The sequence below is a fragment of the Dermacentor variabilis genome, chromosome 4 (assembly GCF_050947875.1).
Source record: "Dermacentor variabilis isolate Ectoservices chromosome 4, ASM5094787v1, whole genome shotgun sequence".
Lineage (NCBI taxonomy): Eukaryota > Metazoa > Arthropoda > Arachnida > Ixodida > Ixodidae > Dermacentor > Dermacentor variabilis.
In genome coordinates, this window is record NC_134571.1 from 53636065 (window position 1) to 53654928 (window position 18864).

General features: G+C 49.7%; 1 protein-coding gene across 2 annotated transcripts in view; it reads right to left on the reverse strand.

Annotated features, from left to right (window-relative positions):
- Window positions 1-18864, reverse strand: part of LOC142579168 (uncharacterized) — an 87117-nt gene that overhangs the window by 21911 nt on the left and 46342 nt on the right. For both annotated transcript variants that reach the window (XM_075689115.1, XM_075689114.1), the window contains exon 2: window positions 9994-10074. In XM_075689115.1, the coding sequence (XP_075545230.1) occupies window positions 9994-10074 (81 nt within the window). The remainder of the gene's footprint in view (window positions 1-9993; window positions 10075-18864) is intronic.

Sequence of the window (18864 nt, forward strand, 5' to 3'; positions counted from 1 at the left end):
ACCTCGGCTTGAGAAGAGGCACTTCGCATTCGAGACACGCAACCAGCGCTACATGGGGCCGGCCTCCTCGAGAGTGCGTGCTCGCGTGTGTTTGTCGGCTACGAGACAAGGTGGCTGCGCGCGCGGAGCTGACCCGTTCGTCCCACTCTGTAAGACTACCGCGAAAATAGCGAGAGAGCATTCATTCGTTCTTTCTATCTTTATCGTCCCTTTTCTTGCTCTGCTGCCACCGCAACCTTCCTCGGCTCATTATTATTCTCAGGGTTCTGAAGCGGTTTGTTCTCCGCGCTTCTGTCAAGGCCAGAGCACGGCCCCGCGTGAGTGCGTTGGGGGTTACGCGAGGAGAGCGGGACCCCCGGTGTGCGCGTTTCCGAAATGCGCGCGAGACGAGACGAGACAGATCGCTCGTTCTGCGTTCTTTTGTTGTTACTTGACGAAGCGCGCGTAACGTCAGATACGAAGTTTGAAGCGCGCTGCCCCGCGTATCTTCGCAAAACAACGACAGGTCGCAGTGCGCAGACAAACTGTCGCGCCGAGTTTAAGTAAGGAGGCGGGCTACACGGAGAACCAGTTCTGTAGCAGTCATTAGCTTTTACTGCGTAGGATGGAGGATAACACAGAAATCTAGGGGAAGACTCGGGCGGTAAACGTAATCGGCTACGGGTCGTGACATAGTTGTTTGAAAGATCCAGACGAAGACGAAAAGATTAGCTGTGTTTTTAGTTACCCAACTGATCGAAGAAACCATCTATATGTGACACAGCGGTGAACAGTCCAGTTGGTATGCTTTCTCAAAGCTCATGAACTCTTACGTTATGTCGCGTTATCCTTCTTGCCCGTGATTTCCTCGTAAAACAAGTGTAGGTTAGCGAATCTTCGTTACGGATGCTGGCTGACCTGCGGCCTTTCCTGGCGGCAACCTGCTTGTAGCCTTTCCTTACGCACTCCATCCTCTCGTTTTATTCTCGATGTTACCAACATGCCTGCGCATGATTAATGACCAAAGGTACGTCGTGATTCCGCCTGTACCAAGGGCGTGCACTGGTTCCTCTATGCGGAAGGTTTCAGCGCAGAGAGTTTGTCAAAACACTTCTGCGCCACAGAGCTTATGTAGTGAAATCATTCTGCGAAGGACGATTAAGCAGTGCGCATGATCCAGAATGTGTCTACCTTTCCCTCCTTCAACTGTATTATAGGCAGCAGATGCCCCAGTAAAAACAGCAGTGCGTCCACCTCCAGAAGCGTCTCCTGTGACTATCTGCCGCTAAAAACACTGTAGACGGATTCGCAAGGGTTCTTCCGCTGAATGCACGAAGCACCTCGTGCGCTACAGTGGTTCGCGCAAGATGGAGCCGACTAATCGCGATATTGAACGATATTACCTAAGGACGGCCGAGCAACCACAAGCAGCCCTTACCAACAAATCTTATTCGTATAAGGACCAATGGTAGTTGGATTGCTGGCCAGGCGCGCGATTTTGCAGCAATCGCATACACGCAGTTTTGCGAATTCTCGAATCACGGGAAGCAAATCGCGTCCCAACAGGAGGCGTTCATGCGATGGTAGTATACTGTGCCATTTAGAAGGGCGCGCAGTTCGGAATGTTCAGCGGTCTCTTTTGCGCACTCGTCCCTTCAAAATCACATCAATGATGCGTCAGTCGTTCTCAACTGAGCAGGCTCCACCGCGCGTTTCGCGCTTTATCACGCGTGGGTGAGAGTGGTGAGCTTCCTCTGGGGAAACGCCGCACGCCAGTGCCCCAAAAGGGTGATCTCGGTGAAACCAAAGGGACGCGGGACTTGGCTGAAAAACCTGGCGCTGCGGGCTCGGGGTCCGGTTTGGCCCAAAGATTCTGGGGCAGTTTCGCCGGGTGGCGGAACAAAGGGAGAACGCGCTGCCCAGCGGCCAGCTGGGGGCGGCCGAAGACCGAAAAGAAGAAAATAAAAGTATTTAGTTAAGAAAAAAAAGGGGGGGGGGGCACACTCGGCTGTCCGTCGTTCAAGGACGCGGCACGGGTACAAAGGGCGCTCTGCCGCTGCAGCGGCCGGCCACGGGGTCCGCACAGCGCGCAGCCCTTTCAGGCCCCGGCTGACCTTGCGCGTTGCTGCCAATGGCAACGCTGAGAGCGAAAGCAAAGACGAACCGGAAAGCGACAATGGATCTCCCAGTCCGTTCTGCCCGGACGGGCAGCGGGGGCATACCGCTGTGCGCGGAAGACGAAGAACGGAAAAGGGTCAGTGTGTTTGTGGGTTGCCCCGCTCAGAAAAAAAGAAAACATAAAACTGGAGGATGGCTTTCCAGGAAGCCATGCGGTTCTTTACGGTACGACAGAAGTTCACTAGCATGCCACAGCGAGGGGAGAAACGGGGCAGTATAGTAAAAGAAGGGACACGTAAACGAGCCGCGTTCTTCTGTTCGCCGTTTCGTGAATGGCAGCGAGAGTATTTGGTGGCGGAGAGGAAGCGAGAACGGTTCGGGCTGGACAACGCCGATGCCGTATGCCCCGCGTGCAAGCACGTTCGGTCAACAAGAGTGTACCGGGGCTGCACGAATAGCATCGCGTGTTGCCCACCCGGGGCTCCCCGGGCTGGAGACTTTCCTCTGTATAACGAAGCCTAAGCGCAAGCCCTTCCCACCCTTTTGTGCGTTCCTCTACTTTGCACGTACACACGCTATCGCTTTTTTTCCCCTTTCTTTATTACTCTACGCACGCACGTGGCCAAGCACGTCGGGAAATTGCAGGCCGCTGCGGAACCGCCAGGAAGAAGGAAGTGTGTATACGCGCGCGGCGCAGAAAAAAAAAAAAAAAGGCAGCAGGAGGTCGAGCCCCGTACAGTTTACCAGAGCCGCAACGAGTCTCCGAGCAGTGGTGGTGGTATAGTGGCACTTCGTCATCCTGACGCTTTCGCTCCGGGAGGGACTACGAGGGCCGTCGGTGGACCCAACGGCGCCATTCCGGTCTCCTGGGACATTTTCCTTTCCGCGACTCGCGTGCGTCCCTCGCTGCGCGGATTTTATCGCTTGCACGCATCGCCCTGTGCGTGTGTGTAGCCCGGCGAAGGCTTTTTTTTTTTTTACTTTTCTCTCTCCGCGCGAGCGCCGAGCCGCCCGCGGCTTCTTCATTCACAATCCTTTCAGCCGGAAGCGTCAGTGCAGTTCCGTTTTCCTCGTGCCTCCCGGTCCCCCCCCGGTCTCCTCTGGCTCGTTTTTCCACTTGCATAACGACGTTCCGTCTTTCACTTCGCGCCCGCGGCAGGCCGAGCAAACGGCGACGTTCTCCTCTCGGAATCGAAGCTCGCGGCGCCGGACGGGTGACGTCAGCTGCTCGCTCCATATGGCGAGTCGCTGAAGCGTGCATCTGGTAGCCGCCGACGTCTCTCGACTACGTCGGCGGGATGCGGCGGCAATCATCGCGCCGAGACAAGCGAGGCCGACACGCAAGCTCCGTGGCGGCGGCGGCGGTGGTCGACCGCGCGCAAGTGCTCAAGACGAAAGACCGCGCACATCATCGCCGCTTCCTTCTGCCGCGCATGCCTGCCTTCCGGCGAAAGGGTCGCACTCAAAAGACGCGGGGCCTGCATGGGTCGACGGGAGGAAATTAAGGCTCGTCGGCCGTCCCTGGAAGTTCGTTACAGGGCAGAAATGAAAACGTTCGACCTCATCTCGAGTGTCCTGTGACTGATTTCTCTACGTTTCTGGCGGCCATTTCGACGGAGTGGTCACCGCTGCGCGAGTAAAGTTGCATATCGATAGCATATGCTTGTGAAGGACGCATAAGTAATCTCCAGAAGGTTTTTATTGCCGATTTCGCCGCGGCCGAGATGGTTCGCACAAACAAGGTTGGCACCCGTCGGCCTCACGTGCTCCCGTGGTGCAGATATCGGCGAGTCGCGGTCGAAGAGACCTTATCACCGCGACGAAGATACGACCGCGCGGGACAAGAAGCACGTGGTTTTTGTTTACTCGTCACAGAGCCTTCGCACGTATACGACGTGAAGGGGAAAACCGGACGCGAATAAATACGGCTGATTTCCCTTGTGGGCGCAAGAGCTGCGCCGCAAGAAGCTAACTGTTCCTTCCTGCTTAGCCGGAATTCGCTCAATATGGACGCTGAACGGAAACACAGAATCAGTCTACAATATTTCCAGTTTCTCTCTCTCTCTCTCTCTCTCTCTCTCTCTAGTCTAGATTCTTTCAAAACTGTATCTGCTCGCCTGTGATGGAAGAATTTCCATTATTAGTGGAGGTAACGATGAACAAACTACTGCTTTTATTTCTGAACCACTCTTGTTGACGTCAGTATTACGCCACTGATTTCGAGCCGGATTTCTGCATTAGGGACATTTTTCTTTTTGACCGGAGGCAACATTCCTACCAATTTCTAGGTAGAATCTGTGCTTACGTTCGGTGGAAGGTATTGTCATCAGTTTTCACTGGCAAGCATTTTTAGCTCCGAGCGAACGTTGTCAAATCGGGGACACCACAAATAATGTCCGAATCTCGCTCCCAGGCATTCCCACTTAACTATCTCTCCTGTGTACGTCAGCTGGCTCCTACTGTAATGTTTGCAAAAGCTTTAATCTTAGCATTCCGTCTAATGCCCTGCCACCCACTACTGTGTTTCACTTCTGTTGGCGCTTGCATTGTTACTCTTACAGATCTCAGGTACATTAAATGTTCTACGCATTATATGACCTCCATCAATTCATTTCTATTAATATATTATAAGACCTCGACTTCCAGCTTTTTCTACTCTATATTCGCACAGTCCTCTTCGTATCTTTCGGAATTTGCCCCTGCCATTTTCTGTTCCTTGAGACGCTGCGCGTTTCGCTTCGCTTGGAACGGCTCTAACAGACCAGCGGCTATCTCTCTTTAACGCGCTACACTAAAACGAATGTTTGCTAAATGCTCAAGCCGCCAACTCGAACACACAGGAAGGCATACTAAGAAAGTTCAAGCCGCGTTTGAACTTTCTTTGTGCGTCTCCTTGCGGTGCTGTCGTTTCCCCGGCTTGCGAAATGACCAAAACATTCGTCAAAGTGAACCAACCAGTCCGCCAAGACGCTCGACGCCTCGCATTACGCCGTCAACTTCCTTTCTTCCTATTAACCTAAGCTGTATGTAATATATCAGCTTCCCGAGTTTCCTGTGCATCATCCCCCGCCGCCGCCTATTCCCATCTCTTTAAACATGCCGCTATCATCTTCCGTTTCGTCGTTCGGCTCCTAGCGTCGTTTCAAGTATCCCTCTTGTCCTTTTGCGTTATTCCAAAAATGCAGCTCACTAATCTAGCTAAACTTTAAAAAGCATGGCACCAGAGTGGAGGGCAGAGGAGGAGGGAGGGTAAGGGGGATGCCGAAAGAATAACGAAGAAGAGAGTTTGTACAGGCGCTAACAATGGGGAGCTCTCGGAAACCCAACACTCGCAGCTGTGTCTTCTCGTGTGTCAGCCTGGTATTATAGTTGTGCGCTCGGACGACGCATAGGGCAACTGAGGAGGGGGGGGGGGGGCGACGGGCGAGAAAGACCCAGCGGTTGGCCTCGTCTTAGCGAGAAAGACGAAACCGCGCGAAAATGTGACGCACGTGTTTCTTGGGAGACTTGCGCCCGCGTCCGCGAGAAGGATGCGTCCTCGTCGCCGGTGCGCATCGAGCGGTTCGCGACCATGGGAAACGCGGATCTCGCGAAGCCGCGCCGTTCGGCGCCGGGAAGCGGCGGAGACGGGAGGACAATGCTCCCTCTCTCTTATTTTATGGTCCTCGAGTGTGTCTGCCCACGCTTTACTTGTATATTTCCCGTATCCTGTTCCAGAGTAGGATGTGAAACCGATGACACTAAGGCATTTGATCTGATAGGAAGGAAATGATGAAGACATTTAAGGGAAGAAGGAATCAACATTACTTGGTTCATTCCTTTTGCTTTCTTTCTTACGGCGTGACTGTACAAATCAAGACTATTTTGGTAACGCTCGCTGTGACTGGACGATTGCATGTCGTAGCACAGGAAGCTACGCCGCGGAATTCAGGGATACTCTGTGGTACCGCTATTTCTATTTCCTTAATTTCGGTTTATTTATTTCTCTATTTTGTTTTGTTTATTCCACACATTCCTTAGTCACTGGAGTTAATTTTTGATTGAGACAGCCGACCCTTAGCTGCCTTTTTTTCCCGTTTGCTGATTCATTAATAAACAAACGAACTAGTCATTTCAGATACGTTTACTTTTTTTACCGTTCCCCCACCAACTCGCAGAGCGTGCGCCGTTAATCTAGGACTCCTAAATTCGATATAAGACGTGACGCCACAGACGGTGACGTAAATGAATGACTGTTTCTGGTGGTGGATTTCTGGTCAGTGCCATTGCAGGTCAGAAATTCAGTGTGTTACGCATGCGGTTACGGTGTTACAGTGTCTGCATGTGTGTGTTGCGTGCGTGTACGCTCATATGAATGGGCAATTGCGAGCCTTGTCGTCTGGAGAGCGTGCTAAGCCAGGCAGACATCTCTAGCATTCATTGAGAATGTCTCTCTTTCCCTCTCGAGTGTTGAATTTAACACCACAGAGCCCAACATATCATTTTTGATACCCTGAGTTTGATACCACAACATACTGATGTAAGAGCGGGAAACTGCTTTTGATACGCTGGAGCAAAGTGTCAGTTGTTGATAGTCCAGAAGCCCAATTACGAATTCATTACTACAGTAAATATTGCTAGATAGCACATCATTGTTTCTTTTATGTTAGTGCGAACGTACTTTCCATGGCGACAAATAAAGGCGAACAAGTCGTTTTAATCTTCCTTGATGCGGGCTGGCGCTCGGGCTTTGTGGGGTTAATAAAGCGAACGAACCTTATTCTTATCACAGAACTAGTCCTTTAGGCACGTGAGCCACCACGTGTGCCGCTGCTAGTTCTCGCAGACACGCATTAAAAAAAAAATTATGACGCGAATAATCGTACGGGTGCATGCGTGATGTGCCCGCATAATAAATCTCGTCGACTGTATACATTACAAATAGTTACTTCCGTAACTATAGACACCCGACAAACGCCGTTGCAGCGCGCGTTTCCAGCTATAGTGACCGCTGGAAGGGGTGATTAACGCTACGAATTTCTGTCAATTATCCATCAGCGTTGAGACCTGGGAGCCCAGTCCGGAGTGCCCGTAAACCCCGTCAGTCAATCAAAGAATCGATCGAGAAACTAATCAAGCAAGCACTCTTTACAAAGACCGTAAACCTACGTGTTTTTCGCAACGACGTCGCCATAATCTGTAGACTCAATGCACCAACGCTCGAATATTTATGCGCGACAGTGCAAACGGAGTTTTCAGCTTTTCAGAGCGAGGTATCGCATCATCTGCTGGTTTTATAGTGACTGATAAGACCTGTCTTACTTTGCGCTGTACTATAATGTTTGCCCGGCGTTCGCGGAAACCTCACTTGGAAGGCTACAAACTATTTGCTGACCGGAAGAAAAGTCTCCGTAAGCGCAACCCTCAGCGGCCGTAGCCTTCGTGCGGCTATCGTAGAGTCCGCACGGGCTTCCCAGCTCGGACTGCGCAAGTCGCGACCGGTGTAGGAGGTGGCGGAGGTACGTGTGTGCGTGTGTGTGTGTCGGGAGAAGGGGGGTTACGCGCAGCACGTTTCGGGTCCCCTTTGTCGCCGCCCTGGCTCCTGACCTAGGAGGTCAACTCGGGACTCTGACCCCGAGCAGCGCGGATCGCGGGGGAGGCCTTATAGTGCAACGTGTCAGGTGCACGTGCGGGGCGCGCGCTGCCTGCCATCTGACGCCGCGTACTCCGCGCCAACCCCGACACAACGAGCGAGGTGCACCGCCCGCTCTCGAAGCGACTCCTTTTCTTTTCATCTCCCGTTTCTCTCTTCTTTTATTTAGAAGCAGGACGAGACCCTGCATGCAGAACGTGCTCCCGCGACGCGATATCAAACGCGGGTAACCACCCCACTCCCCCCCCCCCCCCCCGCGCCTTTTTTATTCCTCGCTAGACATGTTGTGTTCCTCCGGGGTCACGGGGTCTCTCTCCCGCTTCACAGCAGCAGACCTGAACGTGCGGTCTCTGCTCCTAGGCCGGACGGCGTCTCAATGCACGGCAGCGAGCAACTCAGCGAGCTGTGTTTTGACTCGGTTCTGCTTCTTCTTCCCCCTTTTTTATTTTATACTACTATTACTCTCCTTCTGCAAGATTTTTGTTTTTCTATTACGGCCGCCAGGTACGGCGGCCGTATTGCGAGAGATAGGAAAAGAAAATGGAGATAAAAAAATAAAATAATAAAACCCACGCTGTGGTCTGTGACCCCTAAGACTGCTCTATGTTGAGGTAGCTTTCTTCAGCGAAGTCGTCGAGGTGGTGCTCAAGAGAGGAGGAAATTTGGAGGAAGAAAAAAAGTCGACTGAAGCAACATGCCGCTTGTTCAATGGAAAGTGAGAAGCACGAGGAAAAGAAGAAAAAGAACGCAAGCTGGCGGGGGATTGCTGAGGGTCGAGCGGATAAGAAAAAGTTACGACATAGCTTTAAAGGGCGCCCAGCGGAGAAGTGGAGGAGAGGAACATGAAGGCTAGAGTTCAAGAAAAAGAGAGAGAGCGAGAAGAGACCCCCCCAAGGCGCAGTTGAACAACGCAGCGTCGATCGCTAGCGCATGGGAGGTGAAAAGAAAAGAAAGAAATGGTGGTCGCAGCCTCTTTTTTATGAATGGGCAGAGAACGTAAGCAAGCGGGTCGAGGCACAAAAAAGCCAGAGGCCGTAAACAAACGGAGACTGAAGGCTGCGTGCGCTAAGCGGAAATTTTTCTGCGCGCGCAGCTTTTTTTATTGGTTCTCTTACCCAGACAAGAGAGAGAGAAAGAAAGAGAGAGGCGGGTGTGGAGAAAACGATGTTCCAAGAACCAAACGGGAGCACTATGCTATGTACGGTGTGTTCGATTTCTCTTCTAGTTTCTAGCGCGCTGCGATTCCACTGACTATACGCTGCAAGTAGAGTTTTTCTGTCCCCTTTCCTTATTTCTCTCTTTCTCTTTTCATCACACTGCCGCAACCTCCCCGCGGGATCCAAGCGAGAGAGAAAACGGGGCTTCGCAGCTGTTCGCGGGCGGCCGCCAACCTTCCACCGACCCCGCCGTACTGTACGTAAAAACACTCGGTTACGCAACAACGGGGACGTCGCCTTTCTTGGCCCCGTACGCCTATACACGCGTTCGACATATTACATCGCGGCGCGTTCCATTTCCACTGAAATCACGAACATTTCTATCGCATCCCTTTTCCCACCCATTGCTCGGCGCTCGTGTGGAGCGGTTGTCGCGCCTAAGTTATATAACGGGAACTCCGAATCGAGCGCTTGTTGCGCGTCCTCTTCGAACACAAGTGCCACGGTGATATAGGCCTTTTGTTCGCTTAGCCTTGCACGCAGTCGCGTCTCACATCGGGAGAGATTATAAACAACGCCATTGGTGTTGCCAAACGCGCTCTAATGGCGTAGGCTTTGTTTATCGCTTGCAATGACAATGAGACCAGGGGGGGGGGAGGGGTGTTATGCTGTAAGAGTCCACCTAGTGGACTGTCCATTTCGACCACTGCTGATTGGATGCAGCTGTACGAGCGAGGAGGAGACGAGCGGCCCCAGCCAATCAACCGCGGCTGAAATGGACAGTCCACTAGGTGGACTCCTAAAGAATACTACCCCTGATATAACGTGCCCTGCAAGGTGACGTATAGTACAAGCTGCATGCATATCGATAAGCGTCCTGTAAGAACCTCTCTGCCGCTCAGTGTAAGCTGCATTGCACCATCCCGGCAACCGAATAAATCTTCGATTATTCCAATGGCCTCTGAAAAAGATGTCGAAATATTTTTTCGAACCTATTATCTGAAGTAACGGTTACAGGACTGATAAACACTAAAGCAGTTCAGTGGAGCGGGCATCTAGTCTGAATCGAAGGTGTTATTACATGCCCAGTTATATAGTCTGACTCACCCGATATCTGCTCTGCCACGCAGGGTCCCGGTGCCTGGTAACTTGCCAGCCAATGTTGTTCGGTCCAGGCCGAAGGTTTTCCTGCGCAATAGGGACACATCAGCCGTCAATCAAGGGTTTTCGCTTTATCACTGCACACTGAAACGTCTTACCCAGCAGGCAAGCAAGAGTATACATTGGATGTCGCTCACGCGTGCAAAAGAATACCGACGAAAATACAGAAATGGCGGCGATAGCCATGCGTGAATATTCATTGGAACCCATTGATCATTTCAAATAAAAGTTAGTTTCAGTAGAGCGGTAAAATTCCAACTCTGATAATATACGGTTTCGATAAATCAAACGAGCCTCAGTGTATGTTTTTTTTTAATTGTCAATAGAGTTATTTCCTTTTCCTTCTCCGCTGTAGATGCCAGATCAGAACACTTTGGTGTGCTCACGGGGTCTTCAGGCGTTCACGGGGTCTTCCCCGCGCAAGGTGCAGGGAATGTGTAAGGTCCACCCCTGCCCATTCATTGTCTTTGGAGAGACTTCATCCACCAGCAAAAGTTTATGGAGCACAGAATTGACACACGAAGGGATTAAGGCGCCTGTGTTTCGACGGAGAAGCCACTTTTGGGCTATAAGGGCTTGAGCGGAGGCGTTTGGACGGTGAAGAGCAAGCAGTTACTGCAGCGTAGGCACACGATTGGCTCTCAGGCGTTCATGACACGACGTGCGTGGTTGACACAACCACTAACAATAGCGCGCGCAAGTAGCATCTAGTATCTCTTGACTGGTCACCTATAGTCACCTCGCTCGGCATACCTGCAGGCGTGGCACACATTTGCATTTCTCTCACCGGCGTTTTACAGCTCGTCGCAGTCTTGAAGAAGGCAGTCGTTCCAAGAAGTCGAATAGCTACGCAAGGGCAAAGAAAAATAAACTGACAGGTGTTCCACGTGACGTTTTCTCCTGGCGTTCGCGCCTTCCTGTCTCGAAAAAAAAAAAAAAAAGCCCGGAGCATTGCTCTTCGACCTTACTTTCACCTTCCACCGCTTCGCACGGTGCCCGAGTTCCAGTCTTCCCTTCTGTCTGGGTCGTAGCCGAACGCCCGGCCGCCGACTGTGTCTGCCCTCCCGCTTCCTTCGCCAGCGCCGAGACAACCACCTCACGACCCGGTCCCGACCTACGCCCGCCGAATCCGTTTCTATCGCTTTTACTTCGACGTTCGGAGCGCGAGGTGAGCTCGGTTTCCTCCGCTTCTTCCGGCGTCGGTGCGTTTCATCCGAGCCGTAAAACTTGCAGAAAAAGGATGGATAATAAAACCGCGGCGAGCGTGGTAAGCCGCCCATAGAGGGAGAAAGGAAGAAAAAAGAAAGTCAAAGAAGGAGAAAGAGACGACGCACGTCAACGGGCACCGCAGCAAGCCGGTAGGAACAGAGGCTATAGCTGAAGCAGCGGCGGGAAGAGTGGGGGGGGGGGGGCATTGTTCTTGGCGCAAACAGAGCCGCAAGCGGAGGAACGGCTCCTTCCATTCCACACGAGAGTGTGTGTACACACGCACGTACGGCACACAGCTCGTATACGCGTCGGGATTTAAATTTATGCACGGTCACTATCTCGCGCTTTCCCTCTCTCGTTTCCCTTTCCTTTTTGTATTCTTTTCTCTCGAGCTTCCCCTGCTCACGTGCTCCGGGCGAAGATGGCTCGGGGTAATGCAGGCGAGCGGCTCGAGACAGGCAACAGGTCTCCTTCTGAGGTTCCTATGTCCTCCTCCTCCTCCTTTTCGACTTCGCCCGGGCCTCGACAGCCCAGCCCGGCAGCAGCGTGAGAATCGGCGGACCGTTGCTCGAACTCCCCGCCGATGCAACGGTCTCGCGCCGAGGGTCTACGCGGTCTACTACGTCGGCTCCCCGGAAGTTGACAATATCTCGGCGGGCGCTGTTGGGAGCCCCGTGAGCTGTCTTGAAGAGGCCACGGCTCCCTTCTTGGGGCATTACTTGGGGTCTCGGCGCCTTTCTCTTCGAGCTCTTTCTTCTCCTCCTTCTCCTCTTTTCCGTTACAAGGCAAGATAAGACGTAGCTCAGGTACTGTTTTCTTTTCCATTTTTGTTTTCTATGTGTTTTTTTTTTACCTTCTACTATATAACTAGAGAAAGAAGGCCGCAATAAGAGGATGACTGCCTTTGTGGCATTTTCACATTTTTCGCGCGACAGAGAAAGTGAAAGTGTTGTGGTAGGGCGTTATATGGGCCCTAACGAGGCGTTGCAATTTGCTAAGGCCTCAGAGGTCGTCGTGAAAGGAGAGAAAATAAATTAGGCTTTAGTAGATACGCGTGACCTCTTCAGTGAAATGCCCTGAAACTTCACATACGGAATAAATATGGCTCACTGCAGGGGAGGCAACGAATGCCACATTATTCTCTCCGCCCCCCCCGCATTTTTTTGTTCTTTAAGGCAGCGGTGCCGAAGCGAATGCAAAATACGTGTCGTCGCCTCCTGGCATTAGCGTTTGATATGTTCGTTGTCGTATGATGGTGTGGACGTCGGCAGAATGCTGATATTTACTATCGCTTGAAAGCTGCGGAGAAGCTATAGAACAAAAATTTAACCTTGACGATCGTAATTTCACTGTACAAAAGCTGCTCAGGGCAAGGAGTAACTCGCTATTACAGCAATGTGTTCTTGAAGCCATAACAACCTTCTTTAATGCGATAGTGTATATGTGTATTAACACTTGGTGTGTTCTCGTGTGCATGTTTATGTTTATTTATCTAGTAATATTTATTTTTTTTGATTCACTGACTTATGTAATTGCAGAAACTGCAGGATGTGCCATTCTGGTGCTTATCTCTCTCTCTGTTATGTTGACTGTTAAAGCACGTTTGTCATGTATGCTTTATTGCCAGAACTTTTTTCATATTGCCTCTTGCTGTCATGCTTTGATCAAAGAACAATTTATTCTTTGTGGAGAAGCCAGCGATTTGATGAGCTCGCAACAATTCCAATTTCGACCAAATAAATTACAATAACAGAACAGCTTGAGTGCCTGTTTTGTCACGGGAGATACCCTTCAGCTGCCTAAGCCCACACTCTTTCATCTCTGGAGCGTAGCAAGTCAAGCAGGCCTGCGGCCAAGCTAACATTTCCAGCTTCATTTGAAAACGTATTTCTCAGTCCGCCTCTCTTTCTTTATCTCTCTCTCTCTCTCGCTAGCTACCGTATGACAAGTTATAAGCGGCAGCTGCAGTCTAGTGGAAATACTCTACGTGGCTATCAGTATGTAGCAAACATTGCCGGTGCCGAAAGGCATGCGCCTCCTTTGTTTCACATATAGACGTTGCGGGGCAGGTCGACGCGCTCGTCACGACGCGATCTGTCACAACGCGTGTCTTTCAATGCCAGATTTGTCTGGCGACACGGCGAGAACCGTGTGAACGGTCTGGAAATGACGAACCGCCGTAGCACGCGCAGGGCCCACATGCCGTGCGCGATGTCTCCCGTCGGCGTGCTCTGGCCCCGGAGGCCACTGCCTCCGCGAGTCTCTTCCAAGGACACCTTTCTTTCTCTCTCTTTTTTTTTTCTTCGCACGCTTGCCACACATGACTAATGCCTCCCGGCCATGAAATGTACTCCGCAGGATAGGGGATGACAGCGGGCAAGGGACGATTTTACAACTTGCGACAACGTGTAGGAAAAAGCTGCAATCTCAACATCTTAGCTCTCCCTCGTATATAGATCACGGGAAACGTTCCTTGCGCAAAAGCCTGTTGAGACCTTGTAGGACTGGGCTCAAATGCACCTCTACGAGTAAAGAAAAGAAAGTAGTTGGCCTATCGGAATTCTACCTTGAGCGAAGAGCATGCAAAGAGCCTATGGTTAACATTAGTGAGGCGGAAATCATGCTCTGCTTCAATTCTCGAAGAAAGTGTTGCACTAATGTGTGCACTATAGTCAAAATATGCACAGGAATTGTGCTCATTCCTCGTAAGTAACCGGGCACAATTTTGACCCAGTGCCCTTGCGGGGGGTTAGGTACTGTAGCGTCCAACCTCAGCTGCCTGAGCTAGCTGGGTCACTGTGACGAGAAAGGCTCCTGCTATTCTTCCCGCGCTCAGTTGTTGCCACTTCGGCGTCATTAATCAACCTGGTTGAATTCATTATCACAGTTAGCGTAAGCGCTTTGCGCGCTTAATGATCTGAACAAAACGAATGATGAAGAGGAGTTACTAATGTTACAGCATATTAACTATCTGATGGAATGCGTTTCCTTAACTCTTGAGCGTTGTATTCCCTCATAGATTTCGTACTACTGCTGTTTCCTTGTTCTTTTCCTCTAGTGTAACAGCTAGCGCAGATCACATTTATACTCTATATGTTGGTTCTCTTTAAAAAAAAAAAAACGCCCACACACGCACACACGTACGCACGTACACTTACCCGCACAAAGAGAAAGGTTTCGTTCAAAGAAAGGGGTTGAAAGAAGTGGTTTAGAGAGCAGCTTAGGTGAGGTCAGCCAAAATCGGTGCCCACGTCCCGTTCGGGCAAGTCCCGCGTAATCAGCGAATGATGGCAAAAATGTAACTTTATTCTGCTAAACGAGTTCTGTATATACCCTAGTTCGAACTTAATAATCTTGTCGTAATAAGCGCATACATGTGACAGTTGTGCTCAGTAACGTCAGGTGCCGGTTGTGCATAGCGAGGTCAAAGTAACATGACAGTAATTTGTTTTTATGCGGCGCTCAGTAGAAAACTACCATGTCGTGGGACACTCTAATGACGCCTGATGCTGTATATATATATTACAGTATCAGGTGCTGAAATTTCATTACAGCTTTGCTTAAAATATTGTTCATCTGAGTAGCTTCTGTTTGTAAGAGGCGTAGGATTACCTACTGAGTATATTGCGTGCGGTAAAGTGTCCTTCAACCGTTGCGATATTTGCTATGACATGACGCTTGAGGCTTTTAGATCCGTTCACTGAATGCGCCATGCGCATTGTGCACTTGGCATGTCGTCTATGGACACGATGACAAAATCAAGATTAATTTCTGACAGGGTGGTTTGCTTAGGGTGGCGCACGTTACGCAGTTATTTGCTCATCCGCAAAGTGCTAACGGAATCGAAACAGTTATTTACGATTGAAGTCGGTTCTTTAGCTGGACGATCCTCCACACGTAATCCATGCTGCTTTTTTCTCTTGCTCTCTTTGTGACTTGAACTTTGCTTCCTGCGCCGTTCTAACGAATTAACTGAGTGGGTTTCTTGTTTTCACGAGTCGATGGTAAATCGTAAAAGTTTCTCGATAGATTGTCGTAGCTTTGCGAGGTTTGTCGACGTCTACGTCTCTTTCGATTCCAAAGAGGTCAGAGGATGCATACTCTTTCTATTGAGTAAATTAACGGAGGCAGGTTGACTGGGCTGGCGCATTAATTTATGAAAAGCTATCGTATTATGGGTATCACCATAATGACTTAGCATAGGATAGTGCTGCAACCAATAGACAGCTTGTATAATAACAACTAATCTAGCTGTACGCACAGGGCGGGCGAGAGCAGGGTGCGTGTAGAAGGTTTGTGTCTGTGTGTGTGTGTTTGGTGAAGTTTCTACGCAGTACGTACTATTGGCAAAGTCCGGCATTAAGTCCACTATAGTACCTTAAGGGTACCTTCATCTCGCATGTACAAGCTATAGGAGTTAGTGTGGAGAAGGTCCGCCAAGAACGTCTCCAAAACAGAGCAATAGCGAACGAAGAGTGTGTTGCGTGCCCAAATGTCGCGACGGTTATCAGCGACGTTCAAACAAGACCCCATCTTAGAGAAACCGCTGGTGGCGGAGGGGGACCGTGGACCACTCTATGCATAGATAAGTGTTTCCGCCGCGACGCGCGATGCGCACATGAAATGCAGACAAGCTAGATTAAGTAAATAAACATCCTTATCAGCGACACAGATGAGAAATGGTGCGCACACACTCAGACGCCGGCAGACCCACATTCGAGGTGGGACCTTTTAGCGTCGTGGGCGTTCGCGAAAACGCAAGCGAGTGACCAACTTCTACGAGCAAAGGCGGCTACAAATTATTATACGCGACCAAAGGCGCTTATGCGCCAGGGCTCTCAAGCCAGCAGCTACATGCAACAATTGCAAGATATATTCCCCCCCCCCTTTCCTAAACTGCTAAAGCCTTATGCACGGCGATGCCGCTTTACAGCATTTTTTTTTTTGTATTTCCCAAGGACTTTCGCTTGACGTCATCGCCCGCGGCAGCCCAGTGACTATCACACTGCGCTCGAGGTCAGGGATTGGATCCCGGCCGCGGCTACCTCGTTTCGACTTGAGTGAAATGAAAAAAAAAAAAAAAAAAAAAAGACGCTCGTGCACTCAGATTTAGGCGCACGTCAAAGAATCCAAGTTGGTCAAATTAATCAGGAGTCCCCCACTATACGGCGTGTCTTATAATCATATCGTGGTTTTCGCACTAAGACCACCGAAGTTCACTTTAATTTGGTGGTTTAGGGGGGACAGAACTAAACCAATGTGTGCTACGTGAACGGAACAGAAGGATGCGCCTAATTACTACGAGTGCCCTGTAAACGTACTACCCTGGGCGAGAATGTGCGGATCGGGGATTCTTCTCCGCTTATGAATGTATCTTGAAATGTAGGAGTGCAGTTAAAAGTTCCTTACCAGTTTAAACTTTCTAATCTACTTGCCTTTCTGTTTGAGCGTCTGAATAAATTCGATTTATTTCGGCGAGTCTGTGATCCGGATGTGTAGTCATAAATTAAAAATGACATATATTCTTTCTCTCACTCAAAGCTTGTAATGAGTTCACTGTTAAATCTATGCGAGCTGGTCAGAGGAGGTTGTGGGAGTTCCAAGGTGGGACACTTGCGTAGGGTTAACGAGGTGAAGGGCAAAGAGACAGGGGAATGAATTAGTTTGTGGTTGTCGCCACGGGCTACAGCTTCTACTCGATTCAGAGAATGGTATGGTCGAAGAAAATGTTATGTCTGTAATGCTGCAGAGACAGCGAGAGATACAAGGAAGGCAAGAATGTTAACAAGACAAGAGTCCGGTTGGCTACCCTACGCTGGGGGAAGGATGCTGTAGGGCTTCAGTGAACTTAACGGGTTCTGTTGCTGTGTCGTCTAGGCTGGACAGCTTTCCCAACTGCGCCCGGTATAGTGACCTGCTGGACTACCGCGTTAGCCCGTTCATTAGCATGGAGAATCGCATGTCCAGGTGTCCAGAAGGCACGCACCCTGTGTAACGCTGTTAGGTGCAATGACGCGAAATGCGGCACTACTTGGACCTCACACTGAACATTAATACTTTTCGCGATAGAAAAAAAAATGCTTGCTTCCCTGGACCTTATGAATGCGTCGTAATATCAGCGTAAATTGATGTACAAGTAAGTCAAATCCAACACGAATATTAATCGCGTTTCCGAAGATACATACGAAAGATTTTTAGCAAATTGCTGCAATGAGGTCGATGGTTATTGCTACCTCCTCCTCCATTGGCTGGCTGCTCCGTGCGCGCTCACTTTCAACGTATACGTTTATTGCAGGAAATAAGTTCGAGACTTTCTAAATACTACTTATATGGCCATTAAGAATTCGTGCGCGTAGAGAAGATAATACGGAAAGAAAGGAACGAAAGAAAATTACTGAAAATATGCAGCGTTCATATTAGGAATGCGCTTTTGCTGTTCGAATTCGATGAGACATGTACAGAGAATAGTGCAATAGGGCACTGAATGTGTCCTAAATCCTTGTGCTGGGGGATTGTGGTCTGACGGGGGAGTAGGAGCTCCCGTAAATATAATTACACCCACTAAAGCGTTCTTCAGAATCTAAATCGTACACACATACCTTTTGAAAACGTTGTTCAATATAGAGAAGCATCACGGTTGGGAGAAGAATTCCCACTTGACCCTCGGCAATGTGAGGTTTTCATGAGTGTAATTACGACATTACACCTTTTTGACCGCTTTTGAATGCACAGTGAACGCTGTTGTGAGTATACGCGCGCATCACATTTTATTAATTTCTTTTTCTTCTCGCTTGCCTCTCCCCTATATGCATAGTGCAAGGGGCTAACTTGCCTGCGTTGCCTCCCCTTTCTCTCCGTCAAACAAAAATAAATTGCAGTTCGACGAAACATCATTACACTAGCAACGGTAATATTCCTCGTATCCGGTCGACTCCACAACTTTTCCTCGTATACATACAACCCCTATACTCCGTATCGTCTGAGTGAATATTTACAATGTAAACAAAATATACAACAAAAATACTTTTATCCTAAGTTTTCTGTGACACCAAGACGTGAAGATCGTCATTAGAGTGACCACTGTCACCAATATGTCGGGTGTTTTTACGAAGACTGCCAAAAATTCGCGAGAGTGCTCGAGATAGCAATGTGGGGTCGAATACACAAATGTTTTTATTCGTAAGTGCCCTTTTGCCATTGACCGGTCGCCTTCCCTAATGATATGACTAGCATAAGGATTGGTTGAAATTTCTCCTTACACCAACAATTCTAGTGCGAGTGATTTTTGTCTACGCGGGCCGGTATTTTTTAGAAACAGTATTATCGGGAACGGTGGGCATCAGAAAACAGGCTATGTCTTCTAATTTCATCGCACATTAGTTATATATAAAAACTAACATACTTCAATAGCGCTGTTATGCGGCTGCTGACAATGCAAAGTTTGTAGCTACTGACGAGGTGATCTCATAGAAGTTTGCAAATCGCACGGAAAGTCCCTGTCTCATAGGTCCTGCAGCACGAGAAAGTTCCTCACTTTTGTTCTTGCAAACTGAAACTCCGCGCTTGAGAAGCGCAGGAAACCACGTGCACAAGAAACGTCAGCTGGTG